The sequence below is a fragment of the Heterodontus francisci genome, chromosome 5 (genome assembly GCF_036365525.1).
Source record: "Heterodontus francisci isolate sHetFra1 chromosome 5, sHetFra1.hap1, whole genome shotgun sequence".
Lineage (NCBI taxonomy): Eukaryota > Metazoa > Chordata > Chondrichthyes > Heterodontiformes > Heterodontidae > Heterodontus > Heterodontus francisci.
In genome coordinates this window covers 193,529,939-193,556,157 of record NC_090375.1, presented here as the reverse complement: position 1 = coordinate 193,556,157, position 26,219 = coordinate 193,529,939, and the positions used below count along the sequence as shown (strand labels likewise).

General features: G+C 41.6%; 2 protein-coding genes across 2 annotated transcripts in view; one reads left to right on the top strand and one right to left on the bottom strand.

The window, feature by feature from the left end:
* mtbp (MDM2 binding protein) overlaps positions 1-2,257 on the top strand; it is a 142,723-nt gene extending 140,466 nt beyond the window's left edge. Inside the window, exon 22 of the mRNA XM_068032555.1 lies at positions 518-2,257. Coding sequence (XP_067888656.1) covers positions 518-556 — 39 coding nt within the window. The 3' untranslated portion in view covers positions 557-2,257. The remainder of the gene's footprint in view (positions 1-517) is intronic.
* The window catches only part of sntb1 (syntrophin, basic 1), a 146,431-nt gene continuing 122,452 nt past the window's right edge, over positions 2,241-26,219 (bottom strand). The window contains exons 6-8 of the mRNA XM_068032556.1: positions 20,999-21,195; positions 13,270-13,460; positions 2,241-11,491 (exon numbers count right to left, since the gene is read on the bottom strand). Of these exons, the coding sequence (XP_067888657.1) occupies positions 11,399-11,491; positions 13,270-13,460; positions 20,999-21,195 (481 nt within the window). The 3' untranslated portion in view covers positions 2,241-11,398. The remainder of the gene's footprint in view (positions 11,492-13,269; positions 13,461-20,998; positions 21,196-26,219) is intronic.

Genomic DNA, 26,219 nt, shown 5'->3' with positions numbered 1-26,219 from the left:
TTGTGTCCTGTCCAGCATTGTGTCCTGCCTGTTCATTGCTTTTGCCTCATTGGTCTACATTGGTTTTTTGTTCTCTCACCAAATAGTTCCATGGCCTTACTGCACCCTATCTCTGGAACCCCACTCCCAATCTCTCCAAGCCTGTCTACCGTTTGGTTCTTCAACTCTGACCTTTTTGTGCTTTCCCTCCTTCCATTGATGCACCATTGGTGAGAAATCCTTTAGCTATCACTCCTTTCTAAACTGCTCCATCTTTCCACTAAACTCTCAGTATTAATAAAACTTCTCAAAACACATCTTTTTAACCAACTTTCAGTCCCCTTTCCCAGCTCAGTGCCCCATCAATTATTCCCTTTTTAAAAATGTTTTTTCCCATAAAACACATTGGGATGTTTTCTGGTTAACTGTGCTATATAAATACTATTTGTTGTTCCCTTGCATAAAGCAGTAGACTGCACAGTGGCAATCAAAATCAACAAATTAGTTGTATCAAATGTGTCTGCTGTTTCTTGTCCAGGTGATTGACTGGGTGTTGGAAAAAGCTGATGAGAAGTGAAATCCAGGGTTCGTTCAGGAACTGGAAAGCCCACTGAAGACTCTTTCTAAATCTGATGTGATTTCTCTGGACAATTCTTCACTTGGAAGTAGCATGAAGTAAACAAATATAAAAATATGCAGAATTGTGTTGCATACCTACTTAATAATTTTGTTCTAAGTCTATTCTGAAAACTAAGATGCTTAGATATAGAATCACGGAGAATAAAAATTTTATTTTTGCATTGAAGCTGTGTTTTTATGTTCTTAACACCTTTATAATCCAGTTAAAGTTTTGAATCTTATGCTTTTACAGAGTTTTGCATTTAAATGTTAGAGCATATGTCCTTTTTTTCCCGATCCATTTTAGAGATCTGTTCTGTGACAAAACTAGATCTGCCCTTCCAGTTTGCTGTAGCTGTGTATATGCCTAGTGCATAAAAATGTTATATTGTATAAAACTGCTCTGAAACTGGTTGCTAAAAGTTTTCAGAAAATATGAAATGTATTTGTTTCACAACAGCAAGCATCCAATTGTCAAACACCAAATTAAAATATAGGCTGACTTCTCACCTTTTAGATATAGGATTGGCCCTGCATATTAAAGGATGAAAGTATACGATGTATACCAGTGGTACCGTATGGATAACAGTGGAACAAAGATCTTTTTTTAAACTGATACTAATGAGACTTTCCCTTACCACATCTTATAAAGTGGCCTGAGGATATTATCTCAGCAGAAGAATCAATGAAAAGATTAATCTCATGTCCCTTATTACAGCTAGGAGGGATGGGAAACCTTACCTTCTGGTATTCCAAAATAAAGTCTGCAGCTTAACTTAAAAGCTTTACATTTATATTTACAAAAATGCTGCATTGTCCATTAAAATTCCACTTCTCCTCGCCTCCCCCACCACCTCCAATAACTTTAGCATATTAAAATCCAAATTTTGAAAGCTGTTTGAAAAGTGATAAAATGATGATGAAAGCAGAACCTAAACTTATGCTTGTTGACTTAAGATATGATGCAGTTAAAGCAAAATGGAATTGAACCTGAGGAATACCCAGAATCGCACTCCCTTTTCAGATAGAGAAGGTTGCAAAACGTGCAAAGCATAGTTTACTTTCTTATCAATCTTCAGAATTTTACTGTACCTCAAACACTACCTCCCACATGAGGCGTATTGTTAAATTCAGGGAACAGTCATATTTGTAATGTTTATGCAGTCGTAACAAAGAAAATGGGCAGTCAATAAGTCTTCAGATACAGTCTGCCAGAGAACTTTCTCAAGATCTATCATGGAACTGAGCCCAAATCTGCCAAAATATCTTATTCAATCTGGTCTGAGCCTTTGAGCTTGGTCTAATTGTGCAGATTACTCTTGGCAGTTATCCTGCAGCTGACTTGACGTGCCAGATTATGTGGACCCCAACTAATTTTTTTTTTTAATGGTTCTGATATCCCTCTGATTTTTCCAGGTCACTGATTGCCCGGCTTTTGATCCGTGGAGGGCAATGAATTGAGAATCAGTAATAACTAGTTCAAGGGAATACCTGATATTTGCAAAGTTGCTATTTTTTTTTTAAAGGGATGTGCTGTAAAGTTGTATACATTTCCTGCAGGCCAAGTTTGAAATGTGATTACTTAAAGTGAACTTCTACATAAGTTAGTTTCTGTAATGCAGCAAATGAACACCCAACAGAAATAAAGCTTATGATCATCTTTTATTCAGTATTCATTTATATACAATCAATTATCAAGCATATTCTTAAAATTAAGGGGAAAAAGTCACATTTGTGATTTTATTTGATGAAGTAAAAAGTACCAACAATGGCAGGGTGGTTTTCTGCTGCACTATAATCCACAGCAGTTCACAAGCAGCATTTTGTATTCTCAACTGCCTCTTGATTGTTTCACTGAGAGCAATAAATACATAAGAATGAGTTTACAAGGCTGTATCTTCAGAAACATCATGCATTTTAATAGTTTGCTGAACCCCACCAATTAAATTACAGCTGTGAGCTTACTCCCCATCTACTATATAAAATTATAAAGTTTAATTTGTGGGCATTTATTCACAGTTTGAGACATATTTTTGCTGGTGGTAGTTTATGGTGAGTATTTGTGAATTTGGTCTTCACAAAAAATATTACCTTGTTAACTGATGTAGTAATCTTATTTATAATCAAAATATACTGTAGTCTATATGTTTTTATCATGGTACTTAATATGTAAATGAGAACTGAAGGCACATTAAAATATCACCTGTGGATTATTTTCTTAAACTTCATAAATAAATATTTTTTAACATGTTAATTCATTGTATCAGTAAAGGCAGCAAATATTTCAACACTGTCATTGGCAAGTGAAAGCTCAGAATTGCAGCACTGTTGAGAAATTAATGTGTAATTTAGTGGTGTGTTCACTTCAGGAATAATAGACATTTTTAATTAATTTTGGGATCTTTGACTATGTATTAAAGTAATACAATGCACTACAAAGAAACTGTCCCATGTAAATGATCAGTAATTGTATATCTATTTTTTTAGTACTGTTACATATCTCCTGAAATCTTTGGTATTAACCTTTATTCTAAGTCTTCAGTTTAATTCAAAATTTGGATATTGATTACAGAGCATGTGCTAAACTTCATTCCACCTTAACCTCGTAGTAACACAATAGTTTATACCTAAGCAGTTTCCATTTTAGATTAGATTAGATTAGAGATACAGCACTGAAACAGGCCCTTCGGCCCACCGAGTCTGTGCCGACCATAAACCACCCATTTATACTAATCCTACACTAATCCCATATTCCTACCAAACATCCCCATCTGTCCCTATATTTCTCTACCACCTACCTATACTAGTGACAATTTATAATGGCCAATTTACCTACCAACCTGCAAGTCTTTTGGCTTGTGGGAGGAAACCGAAGCACCCGGAGAAAACCCACGCAGACACAGGGAGAACTTGCAAACTCCACACAGGCAGTGCCCAGAATCGAACCCGGGTCCCTGGAGCTGTGAGGCTGCAGTGCTAACCACTGCGCCACTGTGGCCATCATGGGATGCCAATATGTGGATCTTGTGAAACCAGTGGCAACCTTGTAGTAAACTTGATGGATTTTCTAAATCTAGTGGCTGGGAAAATTAAGAAATACTGCTGTGCTGGTTTTATGAATCTGGCAAGTTTATTCCAAAGTTGATATCGACTGCATGACATGGGCATTGTGAACCAACAGCCCAGCTCACCATCAAGTACACTGTAAAAGTGCCTTTATGTACAGTCTATTGTATTGAAATACCACCAGGAAAGGGGCCGGGGGTGAGGAGGGCAAGAAATTCATATGCTGAGCAGGGATTGGAATAGTTAGGGAAGAGTCGACGAGGTAAGTTATGAAGAGCATTTTAAGATGTGGAGAGATTAAGGTAGACCAGTTTTTAGGGAAGTTTACTTGAGCAAGCCAATGGTGTCGGAAGGCTTTGAAACACTGGTAGAGGGTAAGGAGAGGGAGTGTACACTCATTCAAACTGAGAGTGAAAGCTGCAAATAGGGGTGTCGGTCTTGGAATCATAGAATGGTTACAGCACAGGACGAGACCATTTCGCCCATTGAATCTGTGCCGGCTCTCCGCAAAAGCAATTTAACTACTCCCAGGAGGTTGTAGGGTTAAGGCTGTGTGAAGATTCGTGAAAGAGGGTTTTTGAAGTTGATACATGAAAGATGGGGAACAGGTGAGGGAGAATTAGAAAGGAGTATGATGCCAGTTTTGAAGTTCTTGAGTTACAGACTGTGTATGGTGCAGGGCTGTGAAGAAAGTGTTGGAGAAGTCGAGCCTTGGAGGCAACAAAGGTATGCATTAACAAATGAGTATCTTCAGTTTTGGCCTCTTGTTGAAGCATTCCCAGTAAAAAATAAACTTTTTAATTTTTTAAAACCTTTCTCCATTGAAATTGGCTGCTCATGTCAGTATTATCCAATGAAGGACCAAAAGTCATGCCTAGTTTCAGAAACTTAAAATTGTGATTTAAATGTTTAAGGAAGCCCAATGTAATAAATGATACCAAAAATAGGACCAGCCAGTTCAAACATAAACTGAATATTTGTTTCTTTCTATTTATAAAGTGCTGGGAATTAAGTAGATTTTCCATTTCTGCTTCTCTTTCTGTAGCCTGCATTCGCACAGACAGTTGCAGTGTGAAGCGCTCTCTACTCAAACAAAGGAAATTTATGAGGATATTGCCAGGACTGGAAAATTGCAGCTATGAGGAAAGATTGGATAGGCTGGGGTTGTTCTCCTTGGAACAGAGGAGGCTGAGAGGAAATCTGATTGAGATGTACAGAATTGTGAGTGGCCTGGACAGAGTGGAGGGCAGTGCCTATTTACCTGAGCAGAGAGGTCAGATTGAAAGTGATTGGTAGAAGAATTAGAGAGGAGATGAGGAAAGATTTTTTCGCCCAGAGGGTGGTGGGGGTCTGGAACTCATTGCCTGACAGGGTGGTAAAGGCAAAAAATCTAATCTCATTTAAAAAGTGCCTGGATATGCACCTGAAGTGCCATAACCTGCAGGGCTATGAACCAAATGCTGGAAGGTGGGATTAGGCTGGATGGCTTTTTTTTTGGCCGGCGCAAACACGATGGGCCAAGTGGCCTCTTCCTGTGCTATAAACTTTCTATGCTTCTATACTCTGCCCCACCAAAAGCCTTAACCAACCAGCTCATGAAAGAGTCCTAATTATACTGCTGTCAATATTTTATATTTCTACACCAATTATTATTATGGGCTGTGTTAAGTGACGCTACTAATTTGGTGCAAGATTGGTGGGTATGCCCCCTGATGATCTCAGTGGAGACTGCCTAGTCCCCCTTAAAATCCTTACAGATTGTGCAAACAAGAGACTTTCTTCCCATCAGTGTAGGCTGTGCTCAGACAGACCTGGTAACGAAAGGATACTTAATATAGTGCATCACTCCATCTCACTCTCTTGGTTGTAGCATCAATTAAACTGCATGAAAGGAAATCTGCCCCACAAACCAAAAATAATGTGTATATTTTTTCAGATCAGAATTAAAGCAAGGCTGGAGGGTGGATTTATTTTATATTCATGAAAAATGTTTTTGTTTCATCTGCCTCTGCTTTCCTCACCAACCTTGCTTCAGATTGTAACTCCACCGCTTAACATATGTCAACTTAACAAAGCTCAGAAGCGAAAGAGCTTCAAAAGCTACAACAGGCCCCAAAAAAGCTGACAACTGACAATATTATACAGCTGAAAATCGAGCTAAATAAAGGCCAGTGCTTCAAGGCAACTGAGTAAGTTGATTTCATGATTCTTATTAGTGTTTTGGAGTATTTTTCTGCAGTTGTTGGCTTTTCTGTGAAAATAATTTTGTGGGTTTCGGAGTAGGAAGCCATTCAGCCCCTCAAGCTCATTCCGCCATTCAGTTAGATCATGGCTGATATGTATCTTAATTCCATCAACCCGTCTTGGTTCTGTAACCCCTAATACCCAACCAAATCTATCAATCTCAGTTTTGAAATTTTCAATTGACTCCCCACAGCCCCCTGACAACCTTGAGAGCTTTTTAGGGGAGAGAGAGTTAGAGTTCCACCACCCTTTCTGTGAAGAATAGTTATCTGACATCACCCCTGAACAGCCTGGCTCTAATTTTAAGGTTATGTACATGAGGGAGAAAGGATTAGAAGGATATGACAATAGGGCTAGATGAAGAAAGTAGAGTGAGAGGAGGCTCATGTGGAGCATAAACACCAGCAATAGACTATTTGGCCTGAATGGCCTGTTTGTTTCTGTGCTGTAAATTCAATTCCTGTGAGCCAGCAACCGTAGATATCATGTACAAATTTCATCTTGCTGCTAATGACCATGAGAAGCATAATTTGATTAATGATCTTGTCATTCTGGCTCACCCAAGCTGATCGTGTCTGGGCAGTTTTTTTTTAAACTTCCAAGAATTTGTGAATATGGGGAAACACTACAAAAGCTGAAACACGGCTGAATTTTACCAGCCTCTCGCCATCACGGGTCGTGGCAGGGGGGGCCCGTAAAATACTTGCGGGAGAGGCCCACCATGACCCACGATGCCGAGAAGGCCCCGCCACATTTTACCAGTGGCGGCGAGGCCTGGGTGCGGCACCCCCACCCACCTCCAAGTGGCGGAGCCTTCATTTACATATTAAAAGAAATTACAACAAAATGCAAATATACTTACCTGGTTCCAGCCGGCGTCCCACGCCGATTTTATGGCCGCCAGCCGCAACTCACGTGCCTTCAGAACTCCATTTGGAGTTCCTAGGCGAGACGTTGGTGGGGAGGGGGGAGGACTGAAATTATCAGGACAGGAAGTGGGGGTGGGGGGGAGCAGGAAAAACACTTCTTATTGGTCGTGGGGATGGTGGGAAGGGGTTGAAGGGAAAATGTGAAGAGGTTGGGGAGGAAAGTTTGGGTTGGAACTAAAATAAATTATCTACATATAAGCCAATAAAAAAAACCATTGCGGGGGTTCGGAAAGGTTTTAATTTTTTTTTTTAAAGAAAATGAACAATAATATACCTTTAAAAATTTAAATGCTTGCAAAGGGCTTTAAAAATGACGTCATCGGGGGTGGCCGTTCTGCCGCCTCCATTTAAATGAGCCCCTGCGCGTAATATGGCGGGGGCTCAGCAGCGGCTGATGTGCGCGGGTGCGCCGCCATGACCTGTGACGCACTCAGAAAATTCAGCCCACTGATACGTGTTCAGAAAGGGAACCATTAGCAATCATGCTGTAAACTCAACTGGCTCATTATTTTATCAGGGTATCATCTCAATTATTTTCTCTGACCTCAATATGTGATCCATTACTCGAGTGCTAAATGTACGCTTTCCTCCACTGGTATATTCTGTCTGTCTTGTTCCTATTCCCTATTTACCCTCTCATCCCTCTTCCCTGTCCCCTACTCTGTCTTGTATTGTCTCTTAAAGTCTCCTACAATATGGCCAATGCTGGTCGAGCAGGTATCTGGTATCTGATTGCTCTTCACAATCTTTGCAGTGGAACAAAGATGGCAATCTTGTCATTGCAGAACCAACATTTCTTACATTGGCCTTGTTTCACTTCAAGCTTTCACCTTTAACAGACCAGCGGCTCAGGAAAGAGTAGCCATTCTTATGCTGGCAAAGGCAGTTTTAAAAAAAAAAATTGGAAATTACAGCAACTAGGATTCAGAAGGAATGCTAATGGCTTACTGTGGCATTTAATGTCCTTTCCCTTTTAAATAGATGACTGCCTCCCTACTCTACTCTCAAATGCATTCTTCAAAGTTTTAAATCACAGTGTTACTAACCTTGAACAAGTTAGACTGACTGTAAAACTTACGGTTTCACTTTGAATCATCAGATTACAAGCTAAGCAAAAATCCTGTCTCTGTACTTGCCTCTTTTTTTTAAAAAAAGAGCATTACTTGTAAAAGAATTGAGGAATATATCCTAGTCTCTTCAAGTCACCTTGTCAGCTATGTTGATCTTTCGCAGCTATCCATTCACACTGGGGCAGTGTCATGAGCACTGCAAACTAATATTTATACCTCCAGATTCATTTGGTACAGATAACCAGAAATAGTTGCTGTGGGTGTTTTAAGTTTTTTTTAAAAATATAAAACCTACAGCATAGCTGTAAACTTAAAATGTCTGATCCAAGCTTGCAGAGACTTGTTAAAAGTTGAGGGAATTATGGAAATAATTTGATGTATAGATTTGTGTGAATGGTCAAAATTAAAAAGGGATGCTGAGGGTGCATGTATGCTTACACATTACTGTTGTAGTGCTACATTTAATGTTATATAGTTGTTGCAAAATTAATTAGTGCTGTTTCAGTACTAGTATTCACTTTGCTAAGCTCTGTGTTCAAGAACTTGGTAATTGCATATATGCAAAGTTCCAGCTAAACTAATTTGTTTAATAAAGTTGCTCACATGTGTCTTGCTGCACTATTTCAAGTGAGGGTTACAATTTAAAATGTGTCTGCAATGCTTAAAGCTGCTTTGAGGGAAAACCTACCTCTTTGACCAAGCTTTTGATCACCGGTCCCAATATCTTTCTTTGTGGTTCAATGTCAAATTTTGTTTTATAACCTTCCTGTGAAGCAGCTTGGAATGTTTGTTCTATTAAAGGTGCTATATAAATACAAGTTCTTGTTGTTTTTGCCACCTATTGCCTGGTAGGGTGAATGGCCTTGCTCTTAGCTTATCTTGTGATCTTGAGATATTTAAGGAAACTGAGAATCACATGGGATCATTGTGAAAGTAGTGTAGGCATATATGAGGAGGTAAATACATTGCTAAATTATGGTGGAAGAGTATAGCACTACTACAGCTGCAATACATTTTTAAACTAACATTAAAATATCTCAAACAGTACATTCCATCATCTAGCTTTAATATCTTTATCACCAACAGTCTATGAATTTCACGCATCAATATACTGCACAGTAATGGGCCATTATAACTGTTTGAATCATGTTAAATTATATTTAACACATTGGATTGTATTATATTTATTAAAACTATTTTCCAATCTTGAAATATTGTTTAGCTGGTACTTGTTCTGTTCTTTGAAGGAAGTTAGATCCAAGTACAGCTGCAAATCATGCTGATCCTATTATTCAGCACTATTCTTTCACACCCACCTGTCCTCCTCCCCTGTATCCATAAAGTTGCTCAAAGGCTTAACTTGGAACTGTTAGTTTGCAAACACACGCCTGAATGCAACACACCAAGTTACACATTTTTGTCAAGAGGAGGCTAGCTTCTGGTTTAAAAAGTTCATTCTACTTTGGCATTTGAAACTAACCCTAGTTTAAACAATATTAGGCTAGAGAATTGATGCATCTGAATAACTCCACTGTAAGTTCACACGCTATCATGTTCATACCTATATTTAGAACTTATGATTGCTCGGAAGCCATTTGATTCTCAACATTTTTCAGGAGGGCCCCTCTTAATCTTAGAACAAGACTAAATGATTAGTTGATCTGCTACAGGCGGTGATGGCATCACTTGTTTAAAAATGTAGCTTTTTAAAATTTAAAACATGCAATAAAATTAGATTAGTTGGCAATTGCTCATTTTTAAATGTTAAATACTTAAAAGTAAATGTAGCATTAATGATAGCAGATATGTAGCTTTTCAAGCAACTCTGCTAACTCCACAGATTAACAAACCCACCGCTTGACTTCACATACTCCTAGCATCTTCCATCACTCCTCTGAGGGAAATGTAGTCAAACGTTGGGCTCTTAAAGCATCAGAAATTGTCTCATTGGACAAAAATGTTTTGTATAAACATTGTTTAGTAAATAGAAGATAGCAGGATTTTTCTAAAACATTTGATTTGTTTGGAGAACTGACGAGCCTCTTCACAAATAAAACTACATCAAATGGGAAAAGAGAGAGATGAAGGTCTATACATCACCACTGGTTGATAGGGGAAAAAAGAGGCAAAGTTCCACCATGCCACCATCTTTTTGCCTAATTGTGTTGCTCGTATTTCCTTCCTTCCAGTGCAAACACACGCACAAGTTTTTTTCTATCACAAACACAGCACCTGAAGATACCAAACTATCACAACCTATCCTTTACAACTGGGGGGAAAAAAACTCAACCATCAGATTGCTTTTGCAATGACAAGTGCACAGAAGCCTTAATTTCAAAGGTATTCCTGCCCAGATGGCAGTAGATTGCCTGAAGTCGACATAAAGTAAAATCAAATAGGAGTGCAAAATGGACGAGGGACAGTTAGAATTGACAACACCCCCATCCCGGTATACTTTGCAGGCCATTGCAGCTTTTAAGTTAATGAATTTCATTCATTAACCACCCCTTACATTCAAAAGAACTCCAACAAATGTGATGGATGACTGGAACATCACCCAACCATAAGTTTATGGTAATTTTTCAAATTATTAAAATAAAGACTTGCATTTATATAGTGCCTTTCACGACCTCGGGACGTTCCAAAGTGCTTTGCAATCCATGCAGCACTTTTGGAAGTGTAGTCACTGCTGTAATGTTGGAAACCCAGCTGCCAATTTGTGCACAACAAGCTCCCACGAACAGCATTGTGATAATACCAGATAATCTGGGTTTTTTTTAGCGATGTTGGTTGGGGAATAAATATTGGCCTGTTATTACTGAAAGGTTGAACAGTTCTACGTTAAATTAGTCATGCGTGAAACAAGCACATTACCACAAGCCGAGATTCAGCTAATACAAGACGTTAAAACTTACCAATTGAATTTGTAGCATTATTAACACAAATGTTTCCCTTTTGGTCGACTTTAAAACAATGAAGAAAGGAAGTTTCAATTTTCTTTAACATATAATGTTTCATTTTACATATTTATAAAAACTAATTGATAGCCTTGTAAAAGCCTTGAAAATGACATGGAAAATTCACTGAAGTGATCCAACCATTTCTTCATATTATACAATGGGCAAATAGGAATCACCAATCAGACTGCTGCGATTTTTTTTAAACCTTTGAATCTTGTGGAAAGATACGATTTTCTCTACTGACAATGATTGTAAAAATTATTAGACTGCTCACAACATCATAAAAAAGAAAGCAAAGTCTCTTGTCATAAAAGAAGTGAAGTGCCTTTTAAATTCATTTCAGATTGTTACAATTTTTTTCTCTATTCCATTAAATGAACTATTTGTCTGATTCTATTGAAGATTAAATATCCCTCTCCATACAGCCACACTCCCACTCTCCTTCCTTTCCCCTCCCAGACTGATCGTACAGAACTGGTGCACAATGACCCCTTTCTAAGAAGAATTCTTTCACTCTGCAAGTGTTCCCATCTCAAGCTAGTAAGCCGAGTCGTGCTATCTTTGCTGAGAGAAAGGAATGGATGATGAAAACAATCGGTTTCGGACACGAGTGAAGATCCAGTTGCTAGATGGGGAGAACAAAAGAAGAATAGACTTGAGTTTTAAAAGAGAATCTTCAACTTTCAGCACAGGTAGATATAAAAAGATATTTTTTTTTACATCAAACTGAAAGTTACGCATGTTTTGAAATGAAATCTTGTGAACTGTACCAATAGTCAATCTCGTTCCACAATACAATGCTAGCCTACTGAAAGCATAGCTTTCCACCGACACATTTCAATGAAGATGTTGATATTAAGCTATGCCCCTGATCAAAGCAGTATTGGTGCAGAAGAATCCTAACCTGGCAAAAATTGGCTGAGTTGTTGGAAAAGCTCCTGTGCTGACCCAGAATATACCTGTTAAACACAATGAGAGCTGCTAACTCCATATTCATACTGTTGGTATCAGTGGAGGAATAGCTCAACATGAGTTGGTCCTTTCATCAACTTGCATTTATATAGACCCTTTAACATATTAGAAAGCCTGTAGGTGCCTCACAGGAGCATTCTCAGACAAAATTTGAGCATGTAAGGGGATATTGGGACAGGTAACCAAGAGCTTGGTCAAAGAGGTGGGTTTTAAGGGGCATCTCTAAGGCATCGTGGAGCACAGGCTTCCCAATCTGCAACTGGGAGGCCACCTCCAGGCACCTGGCCTGTTCCCCCACTGCATGGGGTCCGCAGGTTGACTGGAAAATTTCAGTTGGCCTCTATTAATTGGTCTTAATCTTGCCTTAACATGCTACCCACTACTTGTGCCTCCAGGAAAATGGCCCGAAGCAGGATGGTGTCAGCATGCTGGCCAGTGGAGCTAAATTAAACTCCCCCTGACCCAACCACACTACTGTTCTTGCCCCCTTATTGGGGTGAAAATTCAGCCCAGGGAGTGTTGAGGCCATGGAGGGATTTGAAAATAAGAATGAGAATTTTAAAATTGAGGCATTGTTGGACCGAGAGCCAAGGTAGGTCTGCGAGCACAGTGGGCAATGGGTTTGAGTTAGGAAACGGACAGCAGAGTTTTGAATGAACTGCAGTTTATAGAGGATGAAAGGTGGGATGCTGGCCAGGTAAGCATTGGAATAGTCAGGGAAGAGAAGGAGATAATTAAGGAATAAACAAATAAAAATGTTGTGCATATTAGAACTTTGTATCCCTGCAGTATGCTTTGAATTTATTCTGACTCTAAAACATGATTCCATTCCTTCCCCATGGCTCCACTGACCTATTAGCCTGAGTATAGGCCTTTATCTGGAACTTAAGTGAGAGCCATGCTGGAGATATATCTCTAGACCAACATCTTTATTAGGCTGCAAAACCCAATATGGAGCTCCTAGTTGTAGTTATTGTAAGTCTCCGGTCTGGAGACTGTCACTCTTCCCCTCCTTGCTGCTATTAGATTGATTGCCCTTTGCATAAGTTCCCTATGGTGTGAAGTGTGTCAGTCACATCAAACTGGTTTCATTTGTGGTGGCTTCATTTTCATGCAGGAGTGAGAGTGCATTTTGTCAGTTTGAACCTCAGTCAAAAGTAGATCACTTTGGAATAGAAGTTGCTTAGGAAAACACAGGGATGATTCGAGAAATTCAGTTGAAATTCACAGGTATTTATGTCATCTATAACGGAGCACCTTAGGATATGGTCTAGAATTTTTGGTAGTTGCACATTGCTGTCCAGTTCTGTTGGGCATAATGTATGTGCAATGTGAGAAAGCCTGGATATAAGCTGGCAGTCTTTTCAATTATCAGTGCTTCAATCTCACTGTACTCTTAAATATCACTTCAGAGAAAAAAAGGATACTTACAATTTCCCCATCTCTTCCACCAAAGTCTAGATGGAGCATTCTCACCCCGTCATCTGAAGAATTCTTTAATTTCTCGAAGGGATATTGCCAAATCAGCTTTGGCAAGCTTCCTTCTGGTGCTTCTTTCAAGATAGAAAATCCATTTGTGTAATGAATCGTCAGACGGCACTCCTGAGTCCTGTATGTACATGCTGTGAGCAACATAAAGAACACAGCTATGAGACCATTACATCCAAGAAAGATCCTGCCTGACAGTCCCTTCCAACCTGTGACCTCTACCGCCTAGAAGAGCAAGGGCAGCAGACGCATGAGAACACCACCACCTACAATTCACACACCATCCTGACTTGGAAATATATCGCCACTCCTTCATCAATGCTGGGTCAAAGTTCTGGAACTTCCTCCTTAACAGCACTGTGGGTGTACCTACACCACACAGACCACAGCTGTTCAAGAAGGCTGCACACCACCACCTTCTTGAGGGCAATTGGGGATGGGCAATAAATGTTGGGCTTGCCAATGACTTCCGCATCCCATAAACACGTGAAGAGCACATTTCTTCTGACATGCTCCTCCATGCCTTTTCACTTGTGTTAACACAGAGACTCAATGCACTAACTCTTACTCTTAAGAACATATGATCAATGACAGACAGAAAAAGACCCTCTGGTCCATCCAGCCTGTCCCACACAATTGAGATACCTAGGGGGGAATTTTATGCTCTTTCCCCCATGGTGGGTTTGGAGGTGAGGAAAGCATAAAATTGGGTGAGATGGCCACAGGGCAGGGTGGGGTGGGGGGTGGGGGGGGGGGCGGTTCCCCACCATCATCCCATCTCTGCCAAAATTTAGTCCGGGCAGGAAGGCCTGTGAACGGCCTTCCTGTCCCACCACCAACTGAGGCCCTTAACTGGACAGTTAATACCCAATTAAGGGCCTCTTCCCACTGCAGTTCCAATTAGCTGTGTGGCGGGCAGCCCTGTCACCACTCGGGAAGTACACCATGGAAAACCATGCAGGCTGCTTCCCGTCTCCGGGTCGGGGAGTCTTTCATTAAAAGGCATAGTGCCTGAACGATGGACCCGGCATCGGCTGCCAGCTCTGCAAGGGCGGGGCTTGCAGTGCCGCGGTTCTTGGTCCTGTGGAATGTCCACCGCTGTCCAGTTAAGTGCCTGATTGGCATTAAATTCGGCAGACCTTCCATAGTAGAGGCAATATAGGGATCTCAGTGTCGGTTTCTCAGAACATCAAGACCCCCACTGTCATGATAGATTTCGCCCCCTCCTCCCCTCCTTGTGTATCACAATATAGTCACTCCCCACCTCCCTCAAAACCATGAGATCTCCTGGGAGAGGTGATCTTAATTCTTTCCCTCTCCCTTATAACAGTGGATCTTAGTCTATGGGAAAAGAAATTGTTCTGGCTTGCTTTGTGCAGCAACATCATAAATGCTTCAAAAGAACATGTATTCGCTGCCATTTACCTATAGCAAGTTGAGAAATTCTTCTGCAATCTTAGAGTATTTAGAATTCAACTTAGTTTTGGGTTTATCTTTAGAAATGCAGGATTCATGGGTTTGTGATGGTACATAAGATCTTGATGGTTGGTGTGCATGTTTCTTTGGAAAATGAGACTTTTTTTCTTTCACTGGATGTGGGTGTTGCTGACTAGGCCAGCATTTATTGCCCATCCCTAATTGCCCTTGAGAAGGTGGGGATGAGCTGCCTTCTTGAACTGCTGCAGTCCATCTGGTGTAGGTACATCCACAGTGCTGTTAGGAAGGGAGTTCCAGGATTTTGACTCAACGCCAGTGAAGGAACGGACGATTTAGTTCCACGTCAAGATGGTGTGTGACTTGGAGGGGAACTTGCAGGTGGTGGTGTTCCCATGCATCTGCTGCCCTTGTCCTTCTAGGTGGTACAGGTCGCGGGTTTGGAAGGTGCTGTCAAAGGAGCCTTGGTGAATTGCTGCAGTGCATCTTGTCGATGGTACACGCTGCTGCTACTGTGTGTCAGTAGTAGGGACAGTGAATGTTTAACGTGGTGGATGGGTTGCCAATCAAACAGCTGCTTTGTCCTGGGTGATGTCAAGCTTCTCGAGTGTTGGAGCTACACTCGTCTAGGCAAGTGGAGAGTATTCCATCACACTCCTCACTTGTGTCTTGTAGAAGGTGGACGGGCATTGGGGAGTCAGGAGGTGAGTTACTCGCCACAGAATTCCCAGCCTCTGTACCATCAGGTAGAATGAATCACCATCACCAACCACAACAACTCAGAGTGCCTCTAGAAAAATATGCTGAACAGAAGTACATTTTTTTTCTAAATGATTATCAAGCCAGGGAGAGGTAACCAAAAAGCTTAGCCAAGAATGGATTTTCAGGAGGGGTTTAAAAGAGGAGAGAGGTGAAGACATGGATTAGCTTAGGGAGGAAATTCTAGAGCACGAGGGTCTAGGTGATTGAAGGCACGTCCACCAGTGATGGGGCAAAAGGAGCGAGGCATGCACACAAGACCAAAGTCTTAAAGGGTGGGGGGGAAGCTTATAATTACAGAGAATGAGGCCAGTGAAGGGAATTAAACATGGGAATGAGTTTTTTTGATTGGTTTCAGTTTCTCCAACTTCTAATGTAGATCAGCAAAGACAGGTGATAGGGTAAGACCATCAGAGTTTTGGATGAGCTGAAGTTTATGGAAGGTGGGGAATTGGGGGAATGGCCTGGAGAGCGATGAAATAATCCAGTCTGAAGGTGACCAAGGCACGGATGAGGGTTTCAGCAGCAAATCAGCTGCGGCAGGATAACTTTTGTATTATAACATCACTCTCTATGGTTTCCAAGTTTTTAAAAACAAAAAGTCCATGTTTAGCTTTTTTCCCAAAAATGATCAAATTCAACATTAATGTATAATTGGCAATTTTGAAATCCAAGTCTTTAACAGGCAGAATGGGGCTTGACTTGGAGACAAGAGTGCTACCTGCTGAGCCAAGGCTGATAAGTTATTTATAAAAATTCTCTCTCCGTACTCTTCGTTTTGGAGTATCCTCGTGTCATAATCAATCCTCGCACTAGACAAGATCAACCAGGGTGTTAGTCATCCTTGCGTTTTCCTTCTCTTCAGGAAGGACATATTGGTCTTGGAGGGGGTGCAGCGCAGATTCACCAGAATGATACTGGGGCTAAAAGGGTTAAATTATGAGGACAGGTTGCATAAACTAGGCTTGTGTTCTCTAGATGTCAGCCATGGCCCAGTTGGTAGCACTCTCACCTCGGAGTCAGAAGTTTGTGGGCTCAAGTCCCACTCCAGGACTTGAACAAAAAATCTAGGCTGACACTCGAGTGTAGTACTGAAGGAGTGTTGCACTGTTGGAGGTGCTGTCTTTTGGGTAACATGTTAAACTAAGGCCCAGATGGTGTGTGCGTGCTTGGCTCTGATGCCACTGCATTCAAATTGCCGGCTGAGCCAACTACATCCCAACAGAGAGTCAACGCTTGAGGAAAGGAATGGGGAGAATAAACCAAAAAGGATTCATCGATCCCAATCTTAACAATGCAGATTTTAATAGCAGGCTATTCCACTTTCCTCAGTTTTGCTAACTCCTGAAGATTCATTCTGAATCCACAACAGAAACAGAAAGGAACATTCCTTTGTACTTTCCTCACTCTGTATAATAATTAACCCCAGAGAACTAACTGATGAATTCTTTATTGAGCAAGTGTTGAAGCACTGGTTAAAGTAATCTACTTTCAGTGAGTGACAAGTGACATTTTAGAGGTTTGTTTCCAGCAAGTTAAAGAATTGTTTTATTCCACTAACTCCAACTCTCTATTCAACACGATGAACGCACACCCCTCTGTAGGAATCTCTACACACTTCTTTGTGACACAACATGACCCTGACATGCTAGATTACAGATCGACCAAAGCACTGGGTGGCAAATAATATTTTCAAAAATACTAAATGCTTCATCTGATCCACCTGTCACTGGTACTGTATTCACCTCACACTTCATAGTTCAATATCAGATCTGTTTGGCTGACGTTTAAGTGATATCATCCCTTGCATTGGTCTAAGCTCTGCATTCAAGCTGTCACTAATATTCTCATTCCTCATAGGCAGTTCTAGGAGGTTTTGTTTAATATTGCAATTGTACTCCAACTGGATACCTGCAGGGTACAATGATGCAGCTAGGAGATCGTATTGTGCTGCCAGTGGCGCCTCAAACCAAGCTGGCTGACCAAGCAGCTGTGTGTGTATGTACATACCTGCACAGTTCCATGCCTTAGGTAGTTAATTATTAACGCTAGATCAATAGAGATTGCCTCAACATTAAGAAAGGTCAAGAATTAAGTTTAGGAAGTCCAATAGAAACATTTTACATTGAATTAACAGCACAGAAACAGGCCATTCAGCCCAAATGGTCTTTGCTCCACACGAGCCACCCCTCTTCATCTCATCCCATCAGCATATCCTTCTTTTCCTTTCTCCCTCATTTACTTATCTAGCTTCCCCTTAAATGCATTGATACTATTCACCTCAAGCACTCCCTGTGGTAGTGAGCTCCACATTCTCACCACTCTCTGGGTAAAGAAGTTTTTCCTGAATTCCCTTATGGATTTATCAGTGACCATTTTATATTTATGGCCCCTAGTTCTGATCTCCCTGACAAGTGGAAATATCTTCTCTATGTCTACCCTATCAAAACCCCTTCATGATCTGAACGACCTCTATCAGGTCACCTCTCAGTCTTCACTTTTTCTAGAGAAAAAAGCCCCAGCCTGCTCAGTCTTTCCTGTTAGTTCTAGCCTCTGTTCTAGCCTTATCCGCTTTTTGCACCTTCTCCAGTGGCTCTATATCCTTTCAGTAAAATGCAGCCTTCCAATGGGTTCAAATCAATACAAAACATGGGGCAATGTCCAAAGGTGGTGAGAAGCTGGAAATTGCTCACGGAACTCTTGCTTTGATGTGACTGGGTGTCGTATTTGTTGGCCTGGCTCCTAAGACATATTTGCATTGATAAGCAGTGATTCACGTGTTCCAGTATTGATTGCAGGCTAATTTAATTGATCTTTAATTGTTACTGTGCATGGTTTATGACATCTGAATGTGATCATTTTATTGTTTGATTACAAAATAGTCTGTTAGGTATTGTGTTAATTATTATACAACTGAGTTAAGTGAGCATTTCTTTTTTTTTAAATTTACTCATTCTCGGGGTGAGTGTCACTGGCAAGGCCAGTATTTTGTTGCCCATCCCTAGAGTCAACCATGTCGATGTGGGACTGGAGTCATGTGTGGGCCTAAGGGTAAGGACAGCAGGTTTCCTTCCCTCAGTGACTCGAGCATGACAATCGAGGCTGGCATTCTCGTACAGTACTGAGGTAGTGCTGCACTATCGAAGATGCTATCTTTCGGATGAGACGTTAAACCGAAGCCCCATCTGCCCTTTCACGTCAACATAAAAGATCCCACAGCCCTATCTTGAAGAGTAGGGGAGTTCTCCCTGGCCAATATTTATCCCTCAACCAACATAACCAAAACAAAACTGGTCATTATCACATTGCTGTTTGTGGGAGTTTGCTATATTTCCTACATTATAGCAGTGGTTTGCACTTCAATAGTACTTTATCGACTGTAAAATGCTTTGGGATGTCCTGAGGTTGTGAAAGGTGCCAAAGAAATGCAAGTCTTTCTTTCTTTTAAAGGGCCATTAATGAACCTGTCAGGTTTTAAACAACATTTCGACAGCTTCATCACAGAACAGTTACAGTGCAGAAGGAAGCCATTGTGTCCACCCCGGCTGTCTGAAAGAGCAATTCACCTAATGCTGTTCCCCTGCCTTCTCCCCATAAACCTTGCACATTCTTTCTTTTCAGATAACAGTAAAGAAAGCAGAATCAAATTAACTGTGAGCAGGGTATGAACCTGCACAAGGAAAACTCACTTGATTTCAAATCGAACACTTTAACCACTCGGCCATCGCAGCTCAATGAACGGTCAATTCACGGTCACTTTTCAATTTAATTCAATTTTAATTTATTGTCCATACGGAAATTCATCTTGGGTATTGTTCATACTGTTAGCAGCTTTTTATTTCCAGGTTATTTTTTATACTGAAGTAAAAAAAATTCTCATTGCCATGGTAGATTTTGAACTTGAGTTGCCTGGATTATTAGTCCAGTAGCATAACCTCTGCACTACCTTCCCCGCAATAGGTTCACGGCAAAGGAATTGTAACTTTTGATCATTATTTCAGCAGAATGTATTTTTCACAGTTTAGGAAAAACTATTAGGAGATTTATCAAAATATTTCCTCTGCCACATTAGTTATTGACTTACATTACATCACAATGGATGAATTTTGTAATCATTAATACAAGAGATGTTTGTACTGGAGAGAGGATTTATTTTTGCACCTGGTGTTCCCTTTCCCAGGTATAGCAGTTAAAGCATCCCTCTGATCTTTCCCAACCGTGAAGTGTAACCCCTAGTCTCAGAACATCATGTTAAATATTCACAATTCCCACACCAGCCACCCTATAGCCCCTGAGTCCAGTTGGCAAGTTACTTGCTAATTTATGGGCAATTTGTCTTACTATGAATTTACCACGCTCCTTACAAATAATGAAGGGGGAAACCACATTCTTGTTATCTTGGCCAGTCCACTAAATTGTTACAAAAACAGAATTTACAGCACAGAAACAGGCCATTTGGCCCGACTGGTCTATGCTGGTGTTTATACTTCCCATTCCGACTTCATCTAACGCTATCAGCGAATCCTTCTATTCCTTTTTTCCTCATGTGTTTATCTATTTTTCCCTTAAATGCATCTGTGCTGTTCACCTCAACCACTCCCTGGGCAAAGATTCATCTATTTCCTTATCTGCACAACACTAATGGATCAGGGACTCTGACAGATATGCACCAGAAAATGACCAGGAAATCAGACACTAGACTGCCAAAAATTATATCTATTTTCCCTTACTGGATCATCAAGGACTTGGGTGTATAAATCTCACTCAATTATTAGGTAGTTTGAAGGAGACAGTCAGGTTTGTGTGTTACCCAGCTTGGGTTGAATGTAAAGAACGTCTTTGACTCAACCCCCCCCCCCCCCCCCCACTTTGTGATCGTTATTCCAGCTGGTGTCAGACCCTTCAGAGTGGGGGGGAAGAAAGGGAAGCCAATTGGTTAAAAAACCTGAATTCCTCCATTCCATCATTGACTTCCCTTGGTGTATTGTGTAGCAAAATCATATTTTTTTTATGCTTTCATGGGTATGTGGGCGTCACTGGCAAGGCCAGCATTTGTTGCCCATCCCTAATTGCCCTTGACAACTGAGTAGTTTGCTTGGCCATTGCAGAGGGCAGTTAAGAGTCAATCACATTGCTGTGGGTCTGGAGTCACATGTAGGCCAGAGACCAGGTAAGGATGGCAGATTTCCTTCCCTAAAGGACATTAGTGAACCAGATGGGTTTTTAACAACAATCGATGATAGTTTCATGGTAGCTTTCAATTCCAGATTAATTTTTTTTAATTAATTGAAGTTAAATTTCACCAGCTGCCATGGTGGGCTTTGAACTTCTTCCCCCAGGACATTAGCCTGGGCCCCAGATTACTAGTCCAGTGTCATTACCACTAAGCCACCTTCTCCCCATTTACAAATGTGTTTACAACTTCAGTGCGCATGATGCACAACAGAAATTTTCTTCCCACCATAATAGTGATACTCACTGGTTGTGACTTCTTTAGTTAGCTCTGTTGCTTTGTGGCAGCCCTGTACAATTTGCCTGGTCCAGTTGGACAGACTGGAGTTGGTCTCGACGCGGAAGAGGTGCATTTCGATGCCTTGGCGTGTTCCGGTGCGAGTGGCAAAAGACAGCTCCGCACCTGGCTGTGGTGAGTCTCTCCCCGCACCAGAATGAACCAATCTACAAAAATAAAACAAACATATATACACTCCCAGTTAGTAAGGTCAAAAAAAAGAGAAACATTGATTAGTGAAATAATTGAAGTCCATTTTGTTGACACGGAATCTGACATTGAAACTGTTTCAAATGGAACACAAGAACAGGAGGAGGCCATTCAGCCCTTTGAGCCTGCTCCAATGCTCCTGCTGCCCTTATCCCTCTAGGTGGCAGAGGTTGTGGGTTTGGGAGGTGCTGTCGAAGAAGTGAGTTGCTGCAATGCATCCTGTAGATAGCACACTGCTAGTGAAGTATAACTGACCTATTTATGCACTATCCCCAACTTGTCCAAATAACACAACTTTTAATTCAGGCCAGGCAAACCTACACATTTCAAAATTTAAACTACTCCTAGGAGCTCACTGATGGCAAACTGGGGGGGGGGGGGGGGGGGTGGGGGTGCAGTGGCGTAGTGGTAATGTCACTGGCTTAGCAATCCAGAGGTCCAGGCTAATTCTGGGGACACTGGTTCAATTCCCACCGTGGCAGCTGGTGGAATTTAAATTCAATTAATAAATCTGAAATTGAAAGCTTGTCTCAGTAATGGTGACCATGAAACCATTGCCGATTGTCGTAAAAACCCATCTGGTTCACTAATGTCCTTTTAGAGAAGGAAAATTGGCCTAACAAGGCATTCACTAGGGATGGGAACAAATGCTGGCCTTGCCAGTGATACCCACATCTCATAAAAGAATTTTTAAAAACGCATAACTCAGTGAGTTACTGAGAAATACAGATCAGAAATGTTTGACCGTGGTCTGTGCCTAACTAGTGCCAGCCATGGCTCAGTGGGTAGCATTCTCACTTCTCAGTCAGTAGGTGTGGGTTCCAAGTTCCACTTCAGAGACCAGAGTACATAATCTAGGCTGACACTGCCAGTGCAGTACCGAGGGAGTGCTGCACTGTCAGAGGTGCCATCTTTCAGGTGAGACGTCAAACTGAGGCTCTCTGCCCTCTCAGGTGAATCTAATGGCACTATTTCGAAGAAGAGCAGGGAATTCTTCCCTGTGTTCTGGGCCAATATTTATTCCTCAAACAATATCACTAAAAACAGATTATCTTGTCATTTATCTCATTACTGTTTGTGGGAGCTTGCTGTGCATAAATTATCTGCCACAGTTCCTACAATTACAGCAGTGACTATACTTCAAAAGTGCTTCATTGGTTGTAAAGTGCTTTGGGATGTCCTGAGGTTATGAAAGGCACTATATAAATGAAAAGATGAGAATTTTAAAATCAAGGCATTGCCAGACCAGGAGCCAATTTAGGTCAGCACATAGGGTGATTGGTGAATGGGAATTGGTGCGAGTTAGGATATGGCAGTAGAGCTTTGGATGAGTTCCAGTTTATGGAGGGTGCAAGATTGGTGGCCAACCAGGAGAGCACTGGAATAGTGAAGAGTTGAGGTAACAAAGGAATAGGTGACTGTTTCAGCTGCAGTTGGGCTTGAGACAGTGCAGGGCACAACAATTGCCACAATTGTACAGAGTTTTGGTGAGACCACATCTGGAGTACTGTGTGCCATTTTGGTCTTCAGATTTAAGAAAGGATATACTTGCATTAGAGGTATATCAAAGTTTCACTAAATTGATCCCTGGGATGAGGGGGATGTCCTATAATGAGAGACTGAGTAAATTGGGCCTATACTGTCTGGAGTTTATAAGAATGAGAGGCCATCTCATTGAAACATACAAGATTCTGAAGGGGCTTGATAGGGTAGACACAGATTATTTCTGTTGGTCAGGGAATCTAGAACACAGGGACACAGTCTCAGGATAAGGGGCCAATCCTTTAGGACTGAGATGAGGAGAAATTACTTCACTCACAGTTGTGAATCTTTGGAATTCTCTACCCCAGAGGGTTGTGGATGCTCCATCATTGAATACATTTAAGGCTGGGATAGACAGATATTTGGTGTCTCAGGGAATTGAGGGATATGGAAAACGGGCAAGAAAGTGGAGTTGAAGCCTAAGATCAGCTATAATCATTTTGAGTGGCAGAGCAGGCTCGATGGGCCATATGGTCTACTCCTGCTCCAAATTCTTGTGTTCTTGAGATGGTGATGTTCCAGGTGGGATAAGAGAAGCAGCATTGTGTTTACAAGTGCGACATAAATCACATAGAAGCAGAATTCCTTTAACATTTCTGGGTGTTCTTGTCAAGTTTCAGGCTACTCGCATACAAAATAATTGGATCCATGTAGATCTTTCAAAGAATAAGTGGTGAAGAGGAGCCGCTTATTGACTGCAGCTGTGTAGGGAGCTCGGGAAACTGTGGTGTATGATGGGTTTCATGTGTTTTCTTCACTGCTATTGCATATCGGAAATGAATGAGCCACTTACTAGTATTTTAACAGAATTTACCAGGGAATGAAAACAGCCTGTAGTATTTACAGATCTTTATCAGAACACATTTTTTAGTCCAATGTATTATAACTGGCAGATGTGAAGTTCATGACATTAAATGCAAAACAGCCCTGTGCCTTTGAAAGACCAACCCAGTTTTGTTTACTGAAACATGAGAGTTTCACATTCATGCAAGGAAAAGTTTGTGTCTCATTCCTAATTGATTTAACAAAGCAAACTCACAGCATAGCCAACAGTATCCCAGACATCAGAGATTGCAAAATTTCAATTCACCAATCCAGTAATAACCTGACTCGTCAATGGAGTTGTCAGTGTAATATTTTTCTCAAATTAAGATCATAGAATGGGTACAGCACAGGAGGCAGCCATTCGGCCCATTGCGTCCATGCTGGCTCTCTGCAAGAGCAACTCACCTAGTCCCACTCCCTTGCCTTATCCCTGTAGCCCTGCAGATTTTTTTCCTCTTCAGATATTTATCCAGTTCGCTTTTGAAGGCTTCAATTAAATCTGCCTCCACCATACTCTCAGGCAGAGCATTCCAGATCCTGACCACGTTAAAAAAAAAAAGTTTTGTGTCATGTCAACGTTGGTTCTTTTGCCAATCACCTTAACTCCTTCGGCCAACGGGAACAGTTTCTCTTTATCTACTCTGTCCAGACCCCTCAATTTTCAACACCTCTATCAAATCCTCTGAGAACAGCCCCAACTTCTCCAATCTATCCACATAACTGAGGTCCCTCATCCGTGGACCATTTTTGTAAATCTTTTCTGCACCCACTCTATTGCCTTCACATCCTTCCTGAAGTGCGGTGCCTAGAATTAGACACAATACTCCAGTTGAGACCAAACCAGTGCTTTATTCTGGTTCATCATAACTTCCTTGTTTTTGTACTCTACCCATGGGTCATGGGGCAAATTCTGCTAATTTCACAGTCTGAATTAGGTTCATGTTTAGAAGCCGAACTCATTTGCACTCTTGTCATTTGACCTGTTACCCATCTTATGGGAGCAAATAGGATCTTAAACCATTTCCGAACCTCATTTCTTGGCAATTTGTATGCCATTGTGCATTTACTTATTTGTGTAATGCTGAAATCTAATTCTTGCTCATTTCCCATCTTGTTCTGTCTTTCTTAAGAGGTTGGGCAGGCAACATCCTGCCAGAACCTAAGATTCCAGCCGTGACTCAGTGGTTAGCACTCTCGCCTCGGTCAGAAATTTATGGGTTCATGTCTCACTCCAGGGGGAAGGTTTTTAGGCCCTGATGCCAGTGAGCACAGAGAGGGGGGGGGGGGGGCAGGCAGAAAAATTTGTGTTGCCAATGGGTGTACCAGTTTCCCGGCATCATCCAGCCTCCAGGCCATTTTCCCAGAAACAGCATTTGGTGGGGGCAGGGCTACCTGGCCACAAGCAGTGGGTAGCCAATTGAGCTTGTTAAATGGCTATTTTAGGCCTATTGTCAGAGGCCGACTGGAATTTTGACCTCCAGGTCCCCAGAAGCGTTGGGGAACAGGGTAGCTGCCTGGAGGTGGCCTCAGGCCATTAATTAGCCAATTTGGGGAAAGTCACAGCCGGCTGACAGTTCCCCACACAGTTCGGGCTTCTAACCACCATTTGACCCCAACATCTGGGTCCTGAAGCCTGCAGGGAAAATGCTGCCCCTAGACTTTAGCACAAAAATTTACACTAACCCTCCCAGTGCAGTACTGAGGGAGTGCTGCACTGTCGCAGGTACATCTTTCGGATGAGATGTTAAACTGAGTTCCCGCCTGTTCTCTCAGGTGAATGTAAAAGACTGCGTGGCACTATTTCGAAGGAAAGCATCGGAATTCTCTCTGATTTCCTGGCCAATATTTATCCCTCAACCAACATCACCAAATGAGATTATCTGGCCATTAACTGTAAAGCACTTTGGGACATCCTGATGTTATGCAAGCCACTACATAAAAATTTCTGCCTCGTTCTCCTCCTTTGAGAACCTTGTTGAAACCTACCTCTTTAGCCAAGCTTTTGGTCACCTGCCCTAATATCTCCTTATGCGGATTGGTGTTAAAATTTTGTTTGATAACCGGTCTTGTGGAGCACCTTGGGATGTTTTATGTTAAAGGGGCTGTATTAATACAAGTTGTTGTTGCACCAACCACCTCCCCCACAACCTCCACGTCCAGCCCTGCACCAAAGAGGTGGGTCAGGGGCAGTTACCAGGCTGGCATCAGTTCAGCTAAAGCCCCATAAAATTTCACATGTCCAGGATCAGTTGCCTTACAGTTACCAGGAGTTAAGCCTCGCACTGAAGCTAAAGGTCTCTTGGTTCCACCGTTTGTTTTGACCAAGGAACTGTGAAATGGAACTAGGTGGCACTCGCTCTTCCTGCTGGCAGTTCAGGGCTGGGCACTACTGATGCTTCCTTACAGGTGCAATATGCCCATCCCAACCTTGCAATACTCTGGTCACAGTTGGTGCCAGTATCTACAGGCAAAGGTGCAGGACCCTGGGCCCAGTAACTTCAAGATATTAGATTGACTGGGGCAGAGATGATTGTGTTTTAAACTTTTGTGAACCTTTTAGGGTCTTTTGATTTAACACTGCTGATTAGAAGGAATTGTCACTGGGTTCTTAACG